Raw genomic sequence first — 23860 nt, 5'->3', positions numbered from 1 at the left:
TGGATTGGAGTCTGTTGGGAGTAGCTGTTACTTTTAGGAGACTTCCAGTGTTAATGATCATGGTATATAGGTACAAGGTTTTTTATTGAATAGAGATTTTCCACGTCGGCATGTCAAGGCGTACTCGTAAGTCAATAATAACGAAAGCACTCCACCCGCTCATTGACGCAGCAAAAACAGTATAGATTCATGCTTGGTGGTACAGAAAAACACCATGCGTGGTGGTATAGACAGAAGTCATTAATAAGGCACATTCAGGACCACAGCTATGCCAGCTTAACAATTCTACCACGTTATTGAACAACATGATTATAATGGGAATACCAAAAGTGAAATTGTAACATGTAACACACTAGGAAACCAGAAACAGTGCACAGAAATGAAAACCAATAATAACGATAAACTCTTAGAAAACTAAAAATGCAGGAAGCGCAGTAATTCAAACTGGCGGCCAAGGTCAACAGCCAGAATCCACTCAAAACTATCTAAGTGTGAGCTGCTCAATTGGTTCCAGATTACAAAATTGTGCCGAACCATAGAATACCATTTTTAAGACTGAGGTCACTTGTGGCGGCCTCAGTAGTCTTGGATACTATTATTATTTTTATTTTGTGTAAAGTTTATTCTAAGATGAGTTAATTTTTTATAACACTATTTATGTCCTTATATTATTATATTAGTGTATTTTAATATTTATTTATTGTAACTTTTTAATAGTATACTTGGTTTATTTTACGTTAACTACTCTTACTCTGTAGTGGGACGTACAAGAAGAAACGAGAACGATCTAGCGGAGTGAGGGGTGGTAGCAGAGGAGGGGGGTGACAGCTGACATGACGAGTGGGAGGCGGCTGCCAGCTGTTTGCGGGGAGTGTGTGTTTGACCGCCGGCCGCGGCACTGCTCGTGAATAGAGGAATCGCGTCCCAGCCATGGGCAAGTTGTGTTACATTACGTGAGCAAGAATTAACGGCAATATGACGGTAATGCCATGGCACGTTTGGCGAAGCAAAAAACACAGTGGTACACGAGTGCGCGATGGTGTGTGGCTAGTGCACGGGCCACAGAAGCATTGCGCTGCTAGAAGCGCAAATAGTGAGTGGGGTTTACGCCCGACCCCGGGAGTCACCGGCTTCAGAGGTATGCTTCAGTACCAAGTAAGTGTGAGAACTGGAATTTAGTACTTTATTTTCCCGGCTGGTACGATTTACAGAAGATGTGTATTGAAAACAGTGTGCGGCGACAGGATTTAGTGGTTGGATTATATAGACTAAAGAACGTCATAATTTCGGTTCTCCCCCCCTCCTCCGTAATAGACTTTCTATGGGACTTTGGATTAGAATTAATTATACTGCAAGAGGGTCTGTAAACCAATGTTGTTACACTGTGAACGTAATTATAGGTACCAATTTAAATGATACCTAGAATTTACCTTTTAAGTCCCTTTGCCTTTTTACTGGATTTAAGTTTGAGCATCTTTGGTTTGCTAATTCATTATTATACCTATCACGATATAGTTTCCAGGACTGTCGGTAAATTTAGTATGCTAATATATTTTTTTGCGCTCTTGCCAAATGTTAGACCAATCGATGCGCATCTGTTAAGCTTAATTTCTTTACAATCTCATTATCAGTATGTCAGTGGTGACGTGTACGCAGGACTGGCGTGGGGAGTGCGGACGTGCGTGACTACCCCGGTATAAGGGGGGTTGGCCACAAGACCTTTACACTGTATTTGGCTTGTAAAGGACATGGCTTTGTATGTAAAAAGTCCTGTACTCTGTAAATTGCCGGTTAACTACTAGAAATATTGCAATGCAATTTACAGAATGATTACAAATAATGACAGGATGTAAAACAAAAAAAAATTCAATTTTAATTTGCTCTATTTAGGATGTGTCCATCCCTTGATAACCTAAGTACCGGACTTTTAAGAAAAAGCAAAGTATACCTTCAGCCTTATGCCGCAGGGCAATATTCATGCAACATTTTGTTCAACATCAGTGACTTTTTTTTTAGTATTCAACATCCCTTAGTGAAAAATAAAACCATGGTAACTTATGTGCAATGTACATCGTAATCACAAATAAATACAAGAAACTAACTACTATACCGTTTCTACAATATTTACAAACATAAGACATGATGCCTAATAAAAAAAATACATGTGATATTCTCGATTAGATCTGCGACCACATACCATGGATCAAATTCGTGAATGATGCTTTCGAATCTGATGACAGCAAACAGGCGAGATGCAAAGCCTGACAGCCAGGCCAATAAAAGTACCGTAAATGTTATTAAACTTTTCCATCCTGCTGCGTTTGACATGGAAGTTTTAAAATATTTTGCCGACGCAACAACCATCTTCACACCGGATTCATTAGAAGACAGACACGTCTATAGACAGTTTGGCTTATGCCCCAGCATAAACTTCCCCATAAGTTGAGTATAATTTTCTGAAAAAATTATCTTTTGCCTTTATTAAAGCTAAATATTTTTTTCCAAACAGTTAGTTAATAGTGTTAGTCATCATAGATGAAAACCATGAAAAAGTTGTAAAAATATATGATTCTACATTTAATAAAAAATATTATTTGTTCTTAATGTGGTTAACTTGTGACAACACACCAACATGAAAAATGTAATTATATCGAACATCGCTGTAAGATTAAGAAATAATGTACATTTAAAGTTTATAAAATTTATTTTTGAAAGAAAATTCTAGAAATTTTATTTTTTAATTGATTATAGAAATAGGTTTTGACTTTAAATCCAAAAAGAAATTATCAATATGTTGGCAGCATTATGTTGGTGTGTATTTTGAAAGTTTTTTTCTCGTACTACTATTTACGTCTGCTGCTGAAATTTTCTGCGTGTTGACAAGTGGAAAGTGTATTGTTTTACGTGATGTAATAAATACTGTGACCATATGAGAGATTGTAAATAATGGCTGTAAATGTACGTGAAGATACCAGTCCACGCAAAAAGCTGACAGTAAGTTAATAAATAAACATACTTTTTTAATATAACCTAAAATATTGTTCCAATTATGTAGACCACATTATAAGATAAACGCTTTCTGTGCGTTAACTACAAAAAAAACATAAAAGTCTGCTCAGAATTTGTTACGTATTATAAATTATTACTTCACTATTTTTTATATAAATTTATCCGTAATGCTTTACTTGATATAGTGGGAATAAACTATGGGGTTTTAAAAGGGCTGCTCATCTGAAACAAGCTGACTGGTTTGCTGAAGGATTTAGTACAGGAGGTAGAAATTGGTAATCAGTTAAATTCCGGGTTCATTGACTTTTAAAAAATGTCCGATAAAGTACTGTGTATGAAGTTTATGGATAAATAGAGGGGAGTATATTGTATATAAGGATGGGGGAATGGATAGGGAATTTCTCACAAACATGAAACATGGTGAGAATAGAGGATAAGCTGTCTGAAGAGAGCAGGGTCACATTGGTGCCGCAGGGCACTTTTATTAGTCCTAATAGATTCATATTGCGTATTCAAGTCTTTCCCATGATCCTAGTGGCATGATCCTGAATACATTAATTCTGTGGTACATGATGCTTGCTGTTTTTATTTAGTACATCAAAATATCCTGGATACAACAAAAATTGTGATGTCATTGAATAATGATTGTATTATCAGATAAAATAAAAATCCGAAAATGAATTTTTTTTTGTACTTCCTAACTTTGTTTGTATTGTAATATTTTTGTTATGGCCAGGATCTTTCGACATACTAAATTAAATCAGTAGTATCATATACTACGGAACAATCATACAGGATCATGCCATCAGGATCAATGGATCAACTTGGATACGTGATACGGAACAATTACTGCAGTTTGTTGGGTCCACGGCGCTTTACTATTGTGGTAAATGATATAATGAATGGAACTGATGGGGACATGCAACGTGGATGACTGTGCAATGGGCCTACAGCAGGTTTTGGAAAGATTGGAGTAGTGGGTTGAAAGGAATTTTATGAAGAGAGAGATAGGCAAAACAAGTGTAGACATGTTAACAATTGAAAAAATATATAAAAGAGTGTTTACCACTTTCAGTAAGGAGGGAAGGGGTGTTGGCAGATGGAGAATGTAGTGAAGAAGGGGCAGGCAGGCCTTGGGTATGCTGGAAAGGGTTCTGAGGGAAGAAAGTAACACATTGAGAAGGCTCACACATTTGTGGCTGAAGCATGCTGCGGCGGTGTAGAGTTCGTACACAGTGGTGTTAGGGGCGGAACTGGGAGGCAGACAGAGTAGTTAGGTGGGCGACGGGGAATTTGAGGAGAATTGAAAATTATGAAAAGGGAGAGAATTTAACTAGCCTGTCAGAGCTAATGAAGGAAATGGGATAAGAGAATCTAAAAGACTGAAAGTGGACCAAAAGGTTAGTTAGGAAGCTGGAACGCAGGATTGAGAGAGAGAAGGGTAAAGCAGGAGGGAGAACTCCAGAAAAATTTTCAGAGAGGAGGTGATTGAAAAGGGTCGAAACTCTCTGGTTGTGAGAACAATCGGGAAATTAATATTTTAGATGAGGAGTGTGTGTTAGCGAAGAATGTAGTACAGTTCAGGAGGAGGGAAAGAGAAAAGTGGCGTGACTGCCTACCACAGGACTCGTGCCCAACAGCTGCAGACTTCAATTTAATTCTAATTCTACAGTGAATGAGTTTCATTTTTATTCTAATAAAGATTATAGTGTTTGTGAAATAAAGAACCTGATCTTGTGATGGTTATATTATTAACATGAGCTAACAAGGATATTAATAAAGCATGACCTAATTGATTCTGACACTATTGCACTACAGAAATAATATTGTTTAGTTTAATCTCATCTATTAATTAATTATTTTTTTTTAGGTTGTATAAATTTGCACAAAGATATTGGACAAGTCATGTTATGCAAAAATGCAATGATAAAATAGCAGTCAATTAAATAAAAATAAGGTATTTTAATAAACATCTTTTAGTTCTAGAGTGTAGCTAGTCAGCAATCACTGCATTCATTTATTTATTGGCTGTCCAAAAGAGCATACATTGGTATGGCCTATGTAAAACTTAATGTGAGTGTGTAGCAAATCAACCCAAATTTGTTTTTAAGATTTAGCTGTTTTTAAAGGTGAAAATTGACTGCCAGAATTTTTAAGATACTTTATGTTTATTAATAAGACTTATGACTTTTTATTTATAATCCAAAGCATGTAACATTTTAAGGTAAAAGTTCAATATCACTTATCCAAATTCACCCCTTATCTTGATGGCATGATCCTGTATTTATTGATCTTGTGGTACATGATGCTTGCTGTTTTATTTTAGTGAATCAAAAGATCCTGGTCACAGCAAAAGCTTGTGATATAACATTTAATTATTATAGTAAATTGAATAAGAAGGAAAAATTTTCACAAGATATGACATAATCTGATTGTGCTGTAATATTTGAGTTTTTTTCTGGCCAGGATCTTTCAGCGTACTATATTAAAACAGTATAATCATTGTGTACCAAGGGATCATTGTTTACACAGTGATTCCATCATGATCAAGTGATAAACTTGGATACGTGATACGGAATAGTTACAGTTTTTTACTTGCTTTATCATTGTGCACTTCTGTTGGCAGGCATTACCTGCCATTGAGGATCGCTGCTACGAGTCGAGCTTGGAAGACGAATGGGAAAAGAACTCGTCGGGCGATGTGTCGGAGGCAGACGTCAAGTCAAAGGCGGTCGTGAAGTACTCGACTGCGCGGTCTCTGGCCAACTTTGCCTGCCTGCGCAGCAACACGGACCTGAACCTGCCGCCTTCCAATTGGCTGAGCAACTCTGCGACGCACTTCGGCTTCCAGCCCATCGTGACGGACTCAAATGGCTTTTGCAGGTATCCGAGCTGCTGTCAAGCCCGGCTTTAGGATCTGGACTCTGTTTGGCTTACATGTGAAACAAATAATTAATGGTTGAATTTTTTAACATTAGTATATGTAACATTGCTTTTTATTTTGTGAATGTTATTTAATTTTTTAATTTTGAGACATAGATTTAGATTTTAAGTGTAGGTTTGAGGTACCCTTTGTGATTCCAATTCAAATTATGGATTTGAGAAATTTGGGAATTAATTTAACCCAGCACTACCAAAAAATATATATATATATTTTTTTTAGCTTTCAGATTGCACACATGTTCCCAGACAGTGTGGGTGAAGCAGATGTGATTTCCGATGCTGAAAATATCAAGAAGCTACTGAAAATTGCATATAGTAAGGCATCGGTGAGTTCATTTTCACAGATTTCTGTGATTAGTATCTATTGAACTCAAGGAAGTTGTGAACTTCAGTTATTTGACCGTCCATTTAGAAACTGGAAATTTTATCGCGAGATCACAAACTTTACTGTTAATGATAAGGTAGTAAGTGAAACATATGAATCAAGCAGAAAAATTGTTTTACTGGACAATAGTTACAAACACATGAACATCTATTATTATGTGTGTAAATGTATGTATACACACATATACATTTATATATCTGTTGCCATGTGGGTGTCTAGCAAAACAGTTTTTTTTTAAATTAAGGTTTTATATATATTTGGCTTGTACTCCAACAGTGGTTAAAGCTGGGAGGTAAGGCAAATGTTTGATTCCCAGTCGAGGCTTTGAGGAATATTTTTTTTTTTGTGGAAAATTGGCCCTTTCCAGGTTGAGGACTGGGTGTTTTATTATCCTTTTCCCTCCACACGGAAGGTCCTCGGTGGCCGTGTTCTCGAACGCATTATGCTCACGTGTCGAGGGGTGTGGGTTCGATCTCAGCACTTCAAGGGGACTTACATTTACGAGCACGGGTCGGTACGGCAATCCTGGAGCCCCTGTGCATAACCGTGCGGCCTAAAACGCTATCAAGCATCAAGCAAACCTCCATACTGCAAGAGGCAGTGGGAAACCACTGCAGAATCATTTTGCAATGACTGCCACAGCTTCCACATTGTGCTGTTACCTGGGGCCACCACACTCCGAAAAGACTCATCATCAGTATCATCAGTTAGTAGGGACACGTTATGTGGCGGATTGTGATAAAATTCAAATAGCTCCAAACAGAATGTCAATACACCATATAACAACATGACTCAAGTTTATATACCATAAAGCACTGAAATGCAACTGAAATCATGAAATTAATCAGCATTTTCAATCAAAACTTAACTCAAATCACAAAAAGTAATCTTTTAATATTTTTAATTCACGTAATGTAATTTTTTAGCATGTATTTTGTACCAAAATGTATATAACCAAGTGGATTGGGAGAACATTTTTTTTAATCTTGAAACTGTTTTTAGTAACTCTGGTTTACATTACATCATTGGTACATTTTTCGAACAAGCAAATACTTGCCGATTTATTTTTTCTTATGCTTATTATAAATTACTTTATTTTAAAAATACATCATTTATCAGTCAAAATTACACTGTTTTAGTGAAATAAATATGTATAATGAAACATATAATGTATGTTTCTTATTTATTGAATATATTTATACTATCTTTATAAACAAAAAGATTAAAAAAAAATTCTTATTGAAAAATGAAAATAGCATATGAATAAAACCATAAAACCTTGTCTCTATCAATTAATCATCATTATCCATCCATCAGTCATTATCATCCATTGATTATGATGCACAAACCAAACGCAAAACATTGACGTTTCAGCGTAATCCACGTAATTAGATTGTTGCTGCTTGCAGGTTAGCATGATGGTGCACCGAGTCGAGAACACGCTTCTGATAGACGAGTTCGATGTGTACCGCTACTTGCTGCGCACCTCGCAGTCCGAGTGGGAGTGGCTGCGGAAGTTCTTCTTCGACCACGTGCACACCACTCTCGGCGGTGAGAAGGTATGTACATTAACTCCGCCGGGTCCGATCAACAAGGCCTCCCGAACCTCCACATAGTCGGAAAACTACAAGGATCTGCCGTTAAGCTGTATCACTTTAGCCCGGAACTTCCTGAACTTCTGCACAGGTGTAACAAATGAGAGATGCAGAAAGAAGGAGAGGGTGGGAATGGACTTTGTCACTTGAGATCTCTCTGCTTCTCTTCTTTGCTATGGCTGCTGGGGAAGGCACCGCCTGCTAGACCACCGTATATCATCACATCCTTTGCTTTCTAAACAGACCCCGCTTTTGAACTAGTCATAAAACACAATTTTTTTTTTAAACTGCAGCTCGGTATTTCAAAGAGACCATGTAAAAAAACTATACTGATGACAGTAATACCAGAAAGTGTCTAGTAAATATAGAATAAATCTATTAATTTTCAAGTGCTATGTACTTGAATGTCAGTTTCCAATCCGTAAAGTCTTTTTCATAAACTCATCATCAAAAAGTTTGTTGTTGCATTATATTCACAGCCGCATTTTTTTTGGGTAAACTCAGTACGTTTCAATTCTGGTCCAGTCATCCTGATTTCTGTTTTCACGTTTTCATGAAATCCCACCAGGAAAACGCTGGCATGGTTCCGTAAAATAGTCCTTGAGCGTATCCTTCTACCGTGTCATTGGTCTGTATCATGACATCTCATACAACCTTGCTTTTGTGTTAGTGAGGTGGCATGATAAGTGCGACACTCACTGGTGCCTATAGTGCAGTATCACCTGTAAGCACAAAGCTGTGGACTTGCCCGCAGTCTTTACATTGTGCATATGGCGACTGTGACATCTGAGCATTAACCAAAGTGGTGGAGAAATGAAGATAAAGGTGCTTTCAAGAATCTGTACGGGCGTTTCGTGCCTAAACATTATTCCGAAGACACACATTTTAGCCATTTTTTATCTCTTTAAAAATATAGTTTAATATAAAAAGAAATACTGAACAAAACTACTCATCTGCCCTCTGCTTCTTAAACACTTTTCGTAAACAGACATCACTCTGATATCAAGTAGGTAAGTTCCTGAGTCTGAGTATTGAAATATTTGAATGCCGGTACTGTGATGAAGGGCTCGTCAGTGACTAATGTCTGTGTGTCGCAGGACAAAGGGCTGTTCCACAGGAACAAGAGCCGGCTGGCCCTACAGCAGAAGAGCCTGGTGTCCAAGTTCCTGTACCACAGCCTGGCGGTCGCAGAACCCGAGCTGGGGGCGCCCCTGCCACAGCCGGACCCCACCACCGACTCAGCCGTCCCGGCGGTGAGTCTCTCCCTCCTGCATCGTCTCGACTTCGTAGCCTTGCTTCTCGTTTACTTTCAGTATTCTTCTGTCAGCACTGCCACAAGCCTAGTGTATTGTAAGCTTGAGTGGGAAAAGCCTTTACGTTGTTAGGAATATCACAGTTTTGCTATCATGCTCAAATCTTATTTCTAATGTACGTCAACAAAAATGAACAAATTTTAGTCCCCCTTCCCCTCCAGACATTAAGTCAAGGAACTACTTTCCTTAATATGTTGCCAACCTAGCTGTGTGTATATCACATAGTGACTGCGGCCAATGATTTTTTTCTCAAACAACTAATTCCTAGCTATAAAAATGATGGTCAAACAGAATGTTCTAAAAGCATCTTTGATTTCCTTTAAAGCCTTCAAGACTGACTGATAAGTTTCTGCCAGAATCAAGACCAACATTTAGTCATTAAGATATTTTTTTTTAGCTCAGTATTTTAAATTTATGAATGATGACTTCTGCATCACGAATCATTATACATTAAGTTCCAGAATATGGGAACACCACATAATAATTTGACTGATATGTTTATCATTAAGGCTTAATCGAAACTTGCCTTTAAATGTACTTTTTTTTTTTTTAACATTATTACTGATAAATTTATAAACAATATTCTGGTCAAATGAAGTACAGGAATACTTTCAGAGGCTGAAAATTTATCATTTCTTACAGCACAATATTAGGGTTGATATAAATTCCTGAACCACTGGTTGTACCATCCCTGATTAAAAATATATTTACTTATTTATTTAAGTGCCCTTCTCACGAATACACCAAGGAACTTTTTGCACATAGTACTACCAAAACCGAGACCCTCCACCCTTGCCTATGTTTGTATTAAAAGCCTAATATTGTGTCCTACATTCCAGGCATCGCCACTGCTACCAGAACCAACCCCACAGCAAAAACATCCTTATCCGGCTTTCAACCACCAGTTTTCTCGCAACATCATGTGGACGTTCGAAGATATAAGGATGCTGATCGGCACAGACTTGCCGATATTTGGTGGCCCAACGCATCCGTGCATTAGTCTGAAACTAAGGTACAGGTTACGCACTATTATTTCCTTATCTGAACAGACTTCAGTTTTGGAATGTTACAACTCGTGCTGGAATCGCAATAGCGCAGTGTTAAATTTGGATTAAATGGTTTTTTTTTCAAACTTGTGGTGGAAATACAGGGATGGTATGATGGAAATGATATACGAAATGTGACAATATATATATTTCCTCGAACCACTTGCGTGCAATGACAGAGTGACGGAAGGGCGTTGTTCTCGCCAGGGACATGTCGAAGCCGATCAGCGTGCTGACGGGCATCGACCACTGGCTCGACAACCTGATGTGCAACGTGCCGGAGGTGCTGATGTGCTGCCACCTGGACGGCATCGTGCAGAAGTACGAGCTGATCAAGACGGAGGACCTGCCCCACCTGCAGGACTCCAAGTTCTCGCCCAAGCTGATACGCGACGTAGCCCAGAACATACTGTCCTTCCTTAAGGCCAACGCCACGAAGGCAGGACACACCTACTGGTTGTTCAAAGGTGAGTGCAACAGTGTTGGGTAATAACTACGAGTGCTACGGATATTTTATTTAAATTTTACAGTTGTTACTTCCTGCTGCAGTGATTTGCCCTGTGCCCAATAAAACTTAAAAACTTGAATTGAAATGACAAATGTTTATATATATAAAAGGGAAAAGTTTAATTGAAAAGCTTTTGATTTTATATTTTGTACGTTTAGTCCAAGATATATTTAATTAACTCGTGACACATTTTATGACTTGGTATTTCAGGCAAAGATGACGACATTGTGAAGCTGTACGACTTGACGTCACTCTGTACAGATTTCATGGATGATAAGGATCAAAATCCCTTCACTGTGCCAGTTGCTATGTTGCTTTACAGGTGAGCATTGTATGTCAAATAATGCACATTTTCATATGCTGTCATTCTCAACTCTTCCGACAGAAACATAATGCTCTGTAAGTGCAAGGTAGTGTTTTTCCAAAAAAATATTTAGATTAATACTCACTTAACTTCGATTAAATCAATGCCATGGCTAAAATATAATTTTTAACTTATTTATATTTATTTAAACACACTATTATGCAATTATAAAAGAAAATCATTGCAATATATTTCATTCTAAGATTTGGTAACTTTTTTGAAATGTGGTTTTAATAATTTTAAAGTCAGGTTTTTTTTTAAGCCCTTATTTTAAGAAAAACCGTTGGCAATATTTTATTTTCTTATATGCACTGTGTTGTCTATTTCTGTACATTTAAGTCTTTGTAGTGAGAATATGTGGCCAAAACGAAACCAACCCCATCGAATTCTGTCCAGTCGTTCAGGTTCTGTTATATTTTTTATATATATTCTCGTCATTCATGAAGGATGCGGCCTTTCCTATCCTATAAAGTCGTAGACATAGTGGTCGTGTTCGCTGACCGCCAGGGTGGCGCGGAACATGAAGCAGTCCCCGGACAGCCACCAGCAGCAGAAAACTGTGCTGATGCTGCTGAAGAACTGTGTGTCTCTTTTGGCAAAGGAGAAGTACCCTCAGGTGAGTGACAACCCGTACGTTATTTACCTGTGTACAGTTATAAAAAAAAATGTTCTGAGTCCAAGTTTTTAAAAATTGGATTTATTTTTGAAATTTGTCATACAAATTATTCCCCTGACTGTACCTCACACTCTAATGTTGGACCTGACCCTGAGCACAAGTGCAGGTGTGGCTGCTTGTGCCAGATAGTGACGTCGGCCCACTACATGCTCTCGGACCTGTACGTCCCGGCCGACACGGACCCGTCGTCCCCGGAGCTGAGCCCCGCGCTGGAGGAGGGCGGGGAGGACGAGGAGGAGGAGGTCACGGGGCCGACCAGCGTCGCCCTGGAGACGCTCTGCCAGGCGGGCAAGCTGCCGTGCAGGAAGAGCCCGCGGGGGCCGAGGAGGGGCTCCGCCCCCCGGCGGGCCCTGTGCGTGGACGTGCCGGAGCGCTGCCGCCTGGCCCTGCGGCAGGTGGTCGCGGGGTTGCAGTGCCTGCAGTTCTTCGAGGGCGACGACTCGGACGCCAAGCCCCCGGACCTGCCCGTGAGTCGCCTTCCTTTTATAATGAAACCATTTAACTAAATCAACTCATCTTTTTTGTTAGTGATAGTTACTGTTTTGCCCTCACGAAGTTAATTCAAACTTTTATTTGCTCCCTTGTTAGCTGTACGCATATCAGTCCCGTCTGACATTACCTCCTAGCAAAATTACGTATATGTGCCTTGTATCCTGCTGTCCCAAGGCATTGACTAGGATGCACCTATCATTCATATTACGGTACAAAGGCAATATTTACACTTTATAGATAGTAAATATTTAATTTCCTTTAATATTTATTTAGTTTATATAATATTTATTTAGTTTAATTATATTTTATTCCTTATGTTTATTTTTACTATATGATTAACCCAGACTGTAAATTTCTTTCGTTATCGTTAGTCTATGTATTACTCTATGTTTATTTTTTATTTTAAATATTGTCAAATTTAGCATAGCAGTATTTTTTTTAAATTAACGATTAATTTAAAGATGAACATGCCAGAAATAGTCAGTCAGTTTATTATCTTTTGTTTTAAAAACAAACTAAAGAAAATTGTTTACTAGTGACATTCTTTTAGAATGAATTGAGACTTGATGAAGACAACAGCTAAAACGCAACGATTCTGAAATTGATTTATAATTTAATATTTTATTGAAGATTGGAAATGGTCATTAATGCAAATATTAGTTGAGTTTGGAAGAAAATTATAATTTTAATCTACGAAGATTCTACTCAGACATAAAGATTTTTAAATAATTTTTTAAGAAGAGAAGTCGCCATAAATTCGTATTCAAGAGATTGCCAAATGCCTTTGATATGCTTTGAATACTACGAAGATAGAATATCGTTTGTAAATACGAAGAAAGAAGAATCCTGTTGAAAATGAAAAGTCACAGTTCGAGCCCGGGAAGGATGAACGTCGCGCAATCCAGCCCAGTTGCAGCCCATAGTCGGAAGGATGGAGTCGTTTCGGCGCGTATTCCAGCCGCACGATAGAGGACGGAGTAGCAACCCAACTATCGCAGTCCTTGACGAGTCTAAACCAGGAGTCTCCGAGAACCTATACGTCTCGTGGGTATCCTGCAGCAAGGTTTGGTCCCTTACCCCATCAACCGAAGACTCACTGTATAGAAGTCCCTGAACGAATTACAATTTAAGAAAAAACTAACATAGTTTTACCGATCTAAACTCTGTAATATTATATTGAATATTCACTTGTAAAGAAAACCTATTAACTTGTTCATCTTTAGATTTAAAATAAAATTCCAGAATTGTGATCCCGATCAAGATAGTAGGTATAATTTAGTATAGATGGAATTTGGTATTGGAATAATGTATTACTATTTTTGCTGACTAGTACTGCTTGAAACGTACCCAGTAGTCCACGCTCTACCGCACTGAAGTTAGTTAAAAATTGATCACTTCCAATAATTAACATTTGATATTAAAAATAATTCACTCAATTTAAAAGAATTAACAATTATTGTTAGATGCTTGAAGTTGATAGTCATATCAAATTCCATCTGTAGTTTAGAATAGGATAGTTGTAAGTTAATTTTTCTATGAAGTGTTATTTTGTGCATGTCAAAGTGTATTGTCACCATCGTCACAAGCACTGCACATAAATATGTATAAACAGTACATTTGGATTTGATTACACTTTATTCCAAGGTCTAAAGTCACGATATTAGTATTTAACGTACTTTTGAAACACCTTACCTTGACTTTTACACTCAAGCGTCTTAATACAATTCTTAATACTGAGAGAGTTAGGCTAGAGTAGAAGAAATTATTAAATAAATTAAATAATTTCATTTTAAACACTAGCTGACTCTACAACGGGATGTGTGTCCCAGCTTGCTGAACTTCTCCGACTCCTGTTTATGCTCTGGCTTTGGTCCCTCAATTCCCAAAACCATTTTATAACAAATGCATATTTTGAACCAGGGTAACTCTAACAGAATACATAACACTTCTGAGATTTTACACTGTGGCAAAATTCTTGCCTCTGTTTGTAAGGAAGTGGAGGAACTATTTAATATAAACCATTCATGTTAAATGTTGGTGTTTTACCTTGTCAGAAAACTTTTTAAGATTAACATTAACATGATTATTGTTTCATTGCAGCAGAAACATGTCAACCCTGAGGATAAGCGTGAGGAGGAGGAAGTCCAGAAAATGGCATACCCATTTCAAGCAATCCCCATGCCGTATGCTTCACTTTCCAAACACGACCCTCCCATCGTGGAGGCCGCTCACGAGAACACGCCCAGCGTTCCCGGCAGAAAGACCTTGGGTAGTCGACGTAAGAAGAAGGAAGGAAGGGGCGTCGGGGTGACTCCGGAGGGTGACGGAGAGGCAGAGGGGCGGGCGGACACGTCCCCGAGAGCCCTGCTGTGCAAGTCGAAGGCGGAGGTGAAGCTGTCGTGGAGGGCCCACCTGCGAGCGCTGCTGCACGAGAAGGCACGCCTGGTGTACGCCACGCTGGCGGAGCGGGCCTTCGCGGCCGAGCGGCACGGCGAGGTGCTGCGGCACGCCCGCGCGGCACTGCGCTGCCACTGCACGCTGGCACGGCTGAGGGGCGCCGCGCCCGGCCGGGAGCTGGCCGCCCACCTGCTGACGCGCGCCGCCGACGCCTGCTTCATGATGGCGCCTCACTGGGGCCGTGTGCAGCACGGTCCCTGCGCGCAGCCGTCCGACGACGACCTGTACATCCTGCGCGACGCCGAGCTCGAGGGCTGTCTCGAGGGTGAGCACGGACTATATGCATTACGTGTCTTACTTATCCTTAATATGTATTAAAATTGTTTAAAGTTTAGCGTGTTACAGTAAAAGTATCGAGATTAGCTCTCGTATGTTGTGGATGTGTTTGGTGAATCCCGTGGCTCGCGTGCGGCAGACCTGCCGGAGCTGCAGCTGATCCCGGAGGAGGTACGCGACGTGGAGCAGGTTCTCCTGGCGAGTCGCGACTGCTACACCAGGGCCTTCTCCCTGGAGACGGAGCGGCAGGGGGCCAGCCTGCGGCGCCGGCTGGGCAACGTGGAGAACGAGCTGGGGAAGCTGTACATGGAGCAGGCAGGAGGTGCTCGTCATATCTTCCGTCAGCAGTTCTCGCTTGCTCGTACGACTTTCAGCAGGACACAGATTCATTCCTAGAATGGTTCCTGCAGGACGAGTAGATTGACTTAACGTAATATCATGTACATATGCCATTGCTGGTTTACTCTGGTTCGTAGAAGGATTAAAAAGATATAAAGTGTAAACCAACAGAGAACAAGCCAATATAAGTGGTTCTTGTTGCAACTGTCTGTTCATTGTCAGTCTTTTTGTGTTTCGTCTGTGGTGTAATTGTTTCTTACTAAATATTCCTTCCACAGAATTCCCAGTGTTTTCCAAGAACAAACATTTGACATTAGTATCTCCAGGAAAATGTTAGGGAGTTTCCTTATTCTGGACCATAACCAATTTCTGTCCTACTCTGTCTAATAGAGTGCTGTTGACAGATATTAAGCATAAGTCAATTTTCAAGAGTTTAAAAACTTTTAATTAGTTTTGTTTGCTCGTTCATAGTTTTCAATCATGTATATTCATAGTTCAAAAATAATTTGTTTATAAATTTTTAAATCCAACCAATCATTAATGTGAAAAGTTTTGACAGAGCACGTAAGCATAAATAAAAAATATATGTGTGTCTTAGCATAAGAGTTATTCAAATTTTTTAAGGCAAGAAATAATAATCTGTATAATAGGATGTATCTGAATTTAATTTTGGGACTACGGCCATGCTGGATTATTAATTCTGACACCGGATTTAAAAACCATTGAGACTTCTGAAAATTCATTAGATAATGAAGAAATCATTTAACGTGTGTTCTCTTTTACTTTTTCGTCAACTTTCTGCACCAAATCTTCAGTAATGACAGTCCCCATTTTATTCCTCAACGTGGACATTCGTGCGGCCTTCTTTAAACGTTTTAACCCATTTCCGTACCATTCCATTGATCATAATGTTTTTTTTTTCATACACTTCACTGGTGTGACAATGAATTCCATCCGTTTTCACGGCTTCAGCTCTAAGAAAACGAATCACTGTGCGTATTTCACAGTCGGCGGGATTCTCAATCGGCGGAGGCGTAAACACTGTCAAATGTTTCCGTAATGGTGAGTGTGGCTGGCCAACAGATGTAGGTACACACAGGGGCGTGCCTTGGGGGGGGCTGGGGGGGGGGGGACGAGCGGGACCGGACTCCCCCCCCCCCCCAGGGCTAAAAATATTTTAATATTAAATTCATAAAATGAAAAAAAAATAAATACTTAGTATGATATTAAAATTAATTCAATGACACAAGTATAAATGTTTAATTTAACTCTTAGTTCACTTTCCATTTTTAGCGTAAACTAAACTACTGTAAACGGATATATATACGACGCATCCCCTCCCGGAAAGGCCCTAGCCTTCTGCCTGACCCCTCCCCCCAAGAGCAAAATCCTGGGCACGCCACTGGGTACACATGCCGACCGCAATGCCGCAGCGGCCGAATTCAAAAATGGTTCTTGCTCGCAAAAACGTCCCCCTCGTATTTTGAGCATCCTTGCTTCCGAGGTCCTGATGTTGGTTTGACCTGGCGCAGCTTTGTGCCGGTCGCCGGAGGCGAGCGGGCGTGCGCCCGAGGTCCAGCTACTGTTCCGCACGTCCCTGCGGCACCTGGAGGCCGGGGTGCAGCACTTCAAAGCGATCGGGGACCGCGCCAACCTCGCCGTGCTGCACCTGAACGTCGGCCGGCTCATGAGGATGTGCGCCCACTTCCACTCCCCGGACGCGTCCGTTCACCGCTCCAGCATCGGCGCCACGGAGCGGGCCTTCTACAACAAGGTGTGCGTCTGCCCGGCTGTTGCAGCATTGCTTGTCGCTTGTGTGCCCTCGCACCTCAATATGCCGCGTCGCCGTACACCAGATTCATATATGGACGTAGTTATGCAAAAAGGAACCAACCCACAATTTTTGTTATATTTTTATTTGAAAATAAATTAAAATAGTACCAGTTTGATCGTACCGTCGTTGTTATTATTTTTTATATCAGAATTTACACTGGACCATTAAAATTATACCCACATTATGTTATCAATACGAGAATTACAATTTATAATTTTTAACTTCAAAATACTCAGAATAGTTTTCATGCGGGTTGGTTCCTTTTTGCATAACAACGTCCATATGTAGTGTGTAAATTTTTTAAGAAAATATATATTTTTAAATAACTGTGCAGGTTTCTACAGGTCATGGAAAAGTAACGAAATTGAAGGACTTGTCATGAAAGTCATTAAAAATCCCTAAAAAAACAGCATTGGTGCTGGAAGTCAGGAAACTTATAACCAGCAGTTTTTTTTGCTAAGTTGCAGTTTGTTTTATTTGCCTCACTTCAGGTTACAGCAGCAATTTAAATTTTAACAGGTTTAAGACTGTCTCAAAACATTTAGAAGTTATCTCTAAAAACTTTTTTTTTTGCAGTAGTTTTCTGACACAAAATCCTGCATGCACTCGTGAATAGTATACCTGTTATTTTGTATTATATTTAATTTTGTTTATTATTTTAAAAAATTAGATGAATATTTTATTTTATTTAAAAGTCCTGAAAAAGTAACAAGATTGTTTCATCAGAAATTTGTATTATACACCCTAACATATGTTTTGTATGTGAATGAAGATGCTTTCCTTGAAATTTTGCTTTTGGAAATTTTTTTTTTCAGATTTGGAAAGATATATGTATATGTATTTTTTTAGAGTTCTAATGATATTTTAAGTCAAACCAGTTTGTGTATGCTAGTACCTGGATTAATATATGTACAAGTGGGTCCAATTACTGATAAACAGCTTCTGGTAATCAGTTTTAAGATACGGTACTCTGCGGTTTTGAAGGTGGTGCACGTACGGAAGTTCAGTAACCGGTTGCGTGTGGATGCATGAGTGGGGGGGAGGGCGACTGTCCGCAGGCCACGAGCAGCTACCAGTCGGCCCTGATGGAGCTGGGGCACCGGCGCGCGAGCCCCGAGATCTGGGACAGCGCGGTGTACGAGCTGTCGACCACCTACTTCACGCTGGCCTGCCTGCTGCAGGACTTCCCCCCCACCGACGACAAGGTGAGGGCCCTGCTCGTGAAGCAAACATTTACGTCTCTATTAATCCAGCTCTAGAAACACAGATAGTTAGGTTCTTAGATATGACCATGGAACAATCAGCGGGAGTAAAAAATTTAAGTTATTAATATTTCCTGACTTATTAGGTTTTGGAAGTATAAAAATTATCTTGAGCAAATATTAGCAAAAGAAAAGTAATTTGCAAAGCTTACTCAGTGAAACATCTGTAAAAAAATTGCTATGTACCAAAACAATAATGTGAAAATGCAATAACCCATAACGGGTGGTGAGGCATAGTTTTAATGCATGGGTAACTTCCTTTGAAGTGGGACTCGTAAGATGCAGCCGTGACATAGCGAAAGAAGCATAAGACAGAAAAGTAGATAAGATACACCAAAAAAAAAACAACAAGGAAGAGCCAACCAACGTCAGCAAATCCGCAACATTACCCACGTGGTAAAAATTTGAATAATAACCCAAGCAGATTTGAATGCAATAATCTCAGTGTGGGGGAAATGGTCCAACCACTACTACTCCATGGCCTCGCTTGAAGCTGAGATGAGCGTGTGGTGAACTTTTCAAACTCTTGTGTTGTGGCTTGTTTGTCGTCATTATTACTGTGCCATTTTGTGGAGTGTTGGAATCCAGTTTACTTTGCAGGATGATGAAATGAATGACCGAAAGAATGAGTGAATGAACTGAGGCTTAACAGAGGCTTAGCATCTCGTCTGCATTAACATCACTACAGTCAGTAGGAGGTGAAGTAACGTGAAGTGAAGCGAGTGAAGTGGAGCAGTCGTGAAATGCATGGGTGAGGGAAACTGGAGTACTCAGGGTGAAACCTACCAACTCACTGCGAATTCCATCGCGGTTCCCATTTATGAAAACTTCAGGTTAAGTTATTTACCTAGGCCTTAAAATTTTTTAGAAAAGGTAATTTTTTTCATTTTGTTGAAAACCTTCTTATCATAGCCAGGCTAGTGGTAAACATTATGTAGTAATAACTTTATATAACTACATGCGTGTTGGTTTCCAGTGTATTGCCTGATGCAGCTTTGCTTGCAGAGTGTGGACGATGTAGAACGCGACGTGGTAGACCTCTTCACAAAGACACTCAAGTACTGTGATGTTGACACCCCTGGACCCACGCAACCCGTCTACCAGTTCCGTGAAGCCACTGTTCACGCTCGGCTAGCTTCTCTTTATCACAAGTCTTTCAGGTATGCCATTTATTGTTGTTCACATCATGGGTTGATTTTAGGCCTTTTTTTCATTATTCAATTAAACTTCAAGCAATGAAATTTTAAATTCTGTGAACTCCTGAGTTTATGAATTGTTTTATTAACTGTTTTTGAAAGCATGTGGGATTATAAATTTTGTCAGTTTATATATTGTTTTAACAAGAAAACAAAATGTGAAATGTGACTTGTCACAAAACAGTAAACTCTCAATTAAAATGAAGACAGAACCGTAATGATATACTCTGAGCGAACTAAAAATATCTGGCAGCGCAGTAAAGGTCAACAACCAGAATCCACCCGAAAAAATCTGAATGTTAGCTGCTTCATTGGTGCTGGATTATAGAATCTGCAGAACAATATAATTCCAGATGAAACACTTTTCGCTGTATAAGTCGCCGAGTTGCGATGATCTTCAATGAAAGACACTCAAATATAAGGTGACCTTGACTGAAAGATGATGTCAAATAAAAGGATACCATAAATACAAGATAACTAATATTTCAAAATTAGTTTTAAAAAAGTTAATGTTAAATACCACATGATATTTTCATTTCAGTCTCATAAAATGTCATAGGTAATTTGTTAATCATTGATTAGCTTGATCGAATGTGACATTATGCTTCACAATGTAGCTATTGTACTTGTACGTGTCTGGTCTCATCTGATGGGTTTATTGGTAAAGGCATATGGCAACACTTGTGCTGTTAGGTGATGTGTTGTAGGTCTGTGGATGCTGATGATCCGAAACGCAAGAACCTTGTGCAGTTGTCAAAGCTGCACTACGAGAAGGCAGCTCGCCTCATGTCACACTTGGAGCAGGTCCCGGAGTTCCTGAGGGTCCAGATGGAACGAGTTGCGTTAGCCGAGTTCCAGGCGGAGAGTAAGTGGGCTGTTATTCTGGCATGTCGTTACCAACCGTCTAAAAAGAACGAGAACTGTCATAATGGTAGCGTACATTGCTGTGGTAGCACTGAATAAAGCTTCGAGGTTACCTAGCAGCAACCCCGAGTCCAGACAGCTGTTTGTTTGCTCCTCGCCCGCAGGCACTCAGGCGTTCGGCACGAAGGTGAAGCTCCTGGGCCAAGCCGTGGAGCTGATGGTCCAGTGTGTGCCGATGCTGAAGCTCATGGCGGGGCAGCCCCACGGCGGAGGAGGAGGGGGGCCGGCCGCCGTGGCGGGGGGCGGGACGGAGGAGCAGCGGCTGGTGCAGCTGCTGAGGCAGAGGCTGCAGTTCGCGCTGCAGAGCCTCGTGAAGCTCCACATGGGCCGGGCCGGGGCCAAGAAGGAGTGAGTACACCACCCACTTGCTCTGGAAGGCTTTGTCCCCGTAACTGCATAGGTAGAGACCGGAAAAATTTGCGGGTTCAATGAACTTCAGGATGGACTCTAATAGCCTCTACACACTCGGGCAAATACCAACTGTACATTGGCTGCTGACTTGTGAGTCGTCTCGACTGGGCAACCTGTGATTCGACACTTCTATGAGTGAGGGTCTCAAATTGGCTCTCAGTCCTCCAGATTAACAGTGAACCAATGGCAGAAGCCTCACTAAGGTATAATTATTTGCATTTTAGCATAACACGAAATGAACCCGCGAATTTTTCAGGTCTCTCTGCATAGGATTTAAATGGGTAAAAATATCTTTGTGATGAGAGAAAATTATCCTGTAAATGGGTAATTATTTATCAAAATCTAAGCAAACTTAAGACTAAATCCATAGAATTTTATGAAAATCTTATAAACTCAAATAACGTCATCTGCCTCACGGAAATTTGGTTTAATGAAGGAAAAAAAAAAGCATTAATTCACGTTACTTCAACGATCAATATCATATTTTTTTAGGAATGACAGGGACATTCTTCTTACCTTAAAGAAAAGAGGTATGTAGTGGTGTTTTAATTGCTGTTAGTAAATATAAATTCCTATCGGTTCAAGAAATGGTTAAGTCTCGATTTGCTGGGAATTGAAGTGACCTGGCTAAAAATTTAAATTTCTACTACATCACTCTAGGTAATATTTATTTACCTTCACATACAACTCCCACTACATACCTAGCTTATTTTGAGTTTCTTGAAGATAAACTAGTCATCTGTCAAGACAGTATACTGGTATATTTGGTGATTTCAATGTTCCCGGTGTTGACTGTTTTAACAAAAATACTGACATCATCTTGCATTCCCACATTAAATTGAAGAGACAATGTTTACTCAGTTTTATCTCTAGCCTTGGTCATAATCAGTGCAATAATACTCAACCAATGCAATATATTCTAGATCTGTGTTAATTGTTCTATTCTCATTGTTCAATCACAAAGACTTTGGAAGTGTGAATCAAAGTTCATCCTGCATTAACTGGGGGAATAATTAGGTATGTGGTGGGGAAACCGGTAGAGGAGCAGAGAGCGTCGGCGACGACAGAACACCAGTCTCTAACATTTTGTATTTAATAAGTGTTGTAGGTTGTTGTTGGGTCTGGAAATCACAAAAGCACCACGGTCATATTATGAAAGTCATGGATAAGATCCCAAAACGCATAACCCTTCCTTTCCGCATTCTTCGTTTATGAGCATGTCAGTCACCAGTCCTTCGCCGTAACCTTGGAGCCTGCGAGCGTAACAGTGTACAGTGCAACACCAAACCTTTACCATGTGGTGTTTGTTACAGATGTGACCCTGTGCTACAGGCGTACAAGAACATGTACTCGCTTGCTCTGCAGAGCAGCGCCGAACACCTCAGTGACCTTATTTCCTTTCTGCTGGACGTGCTGCCCAAGATAGAGCAATTAAGCAGGGAAGCTAATCTACAAAATACCAGGCACTAGACCTTTATTTTTTTGTCTCTCTAGCAAAACACATAATGGGTTCGTAAAACGTTACTGTCTCTGTCCAGGATAGAGATACGCATTTCAATTTGTTTTGATTGTTTTATGGAAATGAACATTGCTGCGTAGAGGTTTGTATTCTTAACGGTGGTAATTACCTACACAATTACTTTACAAACACCTTCTATCAGATGAACTTGGGTTCCTCTTATTTTGTGTTTGGGCATAAATGATTGTATATATTATGTATATACATTTTTTTTAAATAAAATTTTAAAAGTTTTTATTTTTTATTGTTTTACCTATGTAAACACTTATTTCATTAATGTGCCTTTTTATGCAATAAACTGCAGAAGTGGGGTATTTATTCAATAACGCCAAGTTTCATTATTTTATTATGATTATTATTAAGTGCAATTATCATTTAAAATTATCTTTAGATCTTGGAATTATTTTAGTTCTCTCCTCACTATAACCCTATCTTTAATTTGAATTAACATATTTGTCTCATGAGTCATGAGCCATTCTTGTATGAACAAGACCAAAACATGAATTTTGTGATGGTGTTTTACATGCTGGTCAGTACCAGTCTTCAGCTGTTTGTGCTCGCTTCTGGCACACATTAGTCATTTTTGAGTGCAACTGCAATGCAATAAGAAACAAAAGAGCCTTCTCAGATATGCCTGTGCATGACTACCTTCCCCTCCTGCTGTGAGTCAGGAGAGGGATGGAAACATACCGTTACGCCTTACATGAGCAGCAAAGTTGTAACTCTGAAATTTATTTGAACATGCGTTTGGTAGTGTAGTCACATCTGAGCTGTCCAAACAATACTATGTCCTTCGTGGTTTCATGTAATTTTTTATTTTAATGTTTTAAATAATGAAGTCAATGGTAACAGAATATACTTCTCAATTACGTAGTAGTTTAACCCTAAAATACACATACAAACTTCTTTCAGATATTCGGGAATTGAATGGCCTTCAGAAAGGCATGGCTGAAGAAACCACTATGAACAAATTTATGGCACAGCTAAAAACATTAACTGCATTGATATTTTACTAATATATTTCACACTCCAGAACATTGAAACAGGAGTTAAAGTTATCACTAAATGAACAAGAAAATTTATTAGTTCTAGGGGTGGGCGAATATAGATATTTTCGTTCCAAAGAGAATTTGAAGCAAATTTTTATAAATATTCCCGAATTCGAATTGAATATCGAATACTCGGCCAAATCAAACAATTTCTTAAATGCAAACACCAAACAATGCAACCATCTTATTTATAATAAATGTACAAATCTTAAGACTTACAAGCTAGGTTGAATATAAAAAATAAGTGAAATTCACAGATGCA

At 39.5% G+C, this 23860-nt stretch overlaps 2 protein-coding genes across 3 annotated transcripts in view; one reads left to right on the top strand and one right to left on the bottom strand.

Annotated features, from left to right (window-relative positions):
* Positions 1 to 2535, bottom strand: part of LOC134535989 (dolichyl-diphosphooligosaccharide--protein glycosyltransferase subunit STT3B) — a 28861-nt gene extending 26326 nt beyond the window's left edge. Inside the window, exon 1 of the mRNA XM_063375469.1 lies at positions 2198 to 2535. Within this exon, the coding sequence (XP_063231539.1) occupies positions 2198 to 2364 (167 nt within the window). The 5' untranslated portion in view covers positions 2365 to 2535. The remainder of the gene's footprint in view (positions 1 to 2197) is intronic.
* Positions 2536 to 2850: 315 nt separating this feature from the next.
* Positions 2851 to 22777, top strand: LOC134535987 (erythroid differentiation-related factor 1). Of its 2 annotated transcripts, none has more exons than XM_063375466.1 (18): positions 2851 to 2994; positions 5636 to 5892; positions 6173 to 6278; positions 7747 to 7896; positions 9030 to 9185; positions 10085 to 10257; positions 10499 to 10758; positions 11010 to 11121; positions 11671 to 11779; positions 11965 to 12306; positions 14435 to 15053; positions 15204 to 15386; positions 16936 to 17177; positions 18296 to 18442; positions 19505 to 19659; positions 20403 to 20560; positions 20724 to 20967; positions 22344 to 22777. In XM_063375466.1, the coding sequence occupies exons 1-18, from the start codon at positions 2947 to 2949 to the stop codon at positions 22498 to 22500; spliced, it is 3618 nt and encodes a 1205-aa protein (XP_063231536.1). In that variant the 5' UTR covers positions 2851 to 2946; the 3' UTR covers positions 22501 to 22777. The 2 variants fall into 2 exon arrangements, with proteins under 2 accessions (XP_063231536.1, XP_063231535.1); XM_063375465.1 differs by having other exon boundaries at positions 14432 to 15053.
* The last annotated feature ends 1083 nt before the right edge of the window (positions 22778 to 23860 follow it).

Source organism: Bacillus rossius, chromosome 10 (assembly GCF_032445375.1).
Source record: "Bacillus rossius redtenbacheri isolate Brsri chromosome 10, Brsri_v3, whole genome shotgun sequence".
NCBI lineage: Eukaryota > Metazoa > Arthropoda > Insecta > Phasmatodea > Bacillidae > Bacillus > Bacillus rossius.
This window is presented reverse-complemented; position numbering and strand designations above follow the sequence as displayed.

Excerpts from the sequence above, each read along its gene's own strand:
- LOC134535987 (XM_063375465.1), top strand. The coding sequence starts at position 2,947 with ATGGCTGTAAATGTACGTGAAGATACCAGTCCACGCAAAAAGCTGACA. Across the intron at positions 11,780-11,964 it reads CAAAGGAGAAGTACCCTCAG|ATAGTGACGTCGGCCCACTA; the intron begins GTGAGTGACAAC and ends TGCTTGTGCCAG. Across the intron at positions 17,178-18,295 it reads AGCGGGCCTTCTACAACAAG|GCCACGAGCAGCTACCAGTC; the intron begins GTGTGCGTCTGC and ends GACTGTCCGCAG.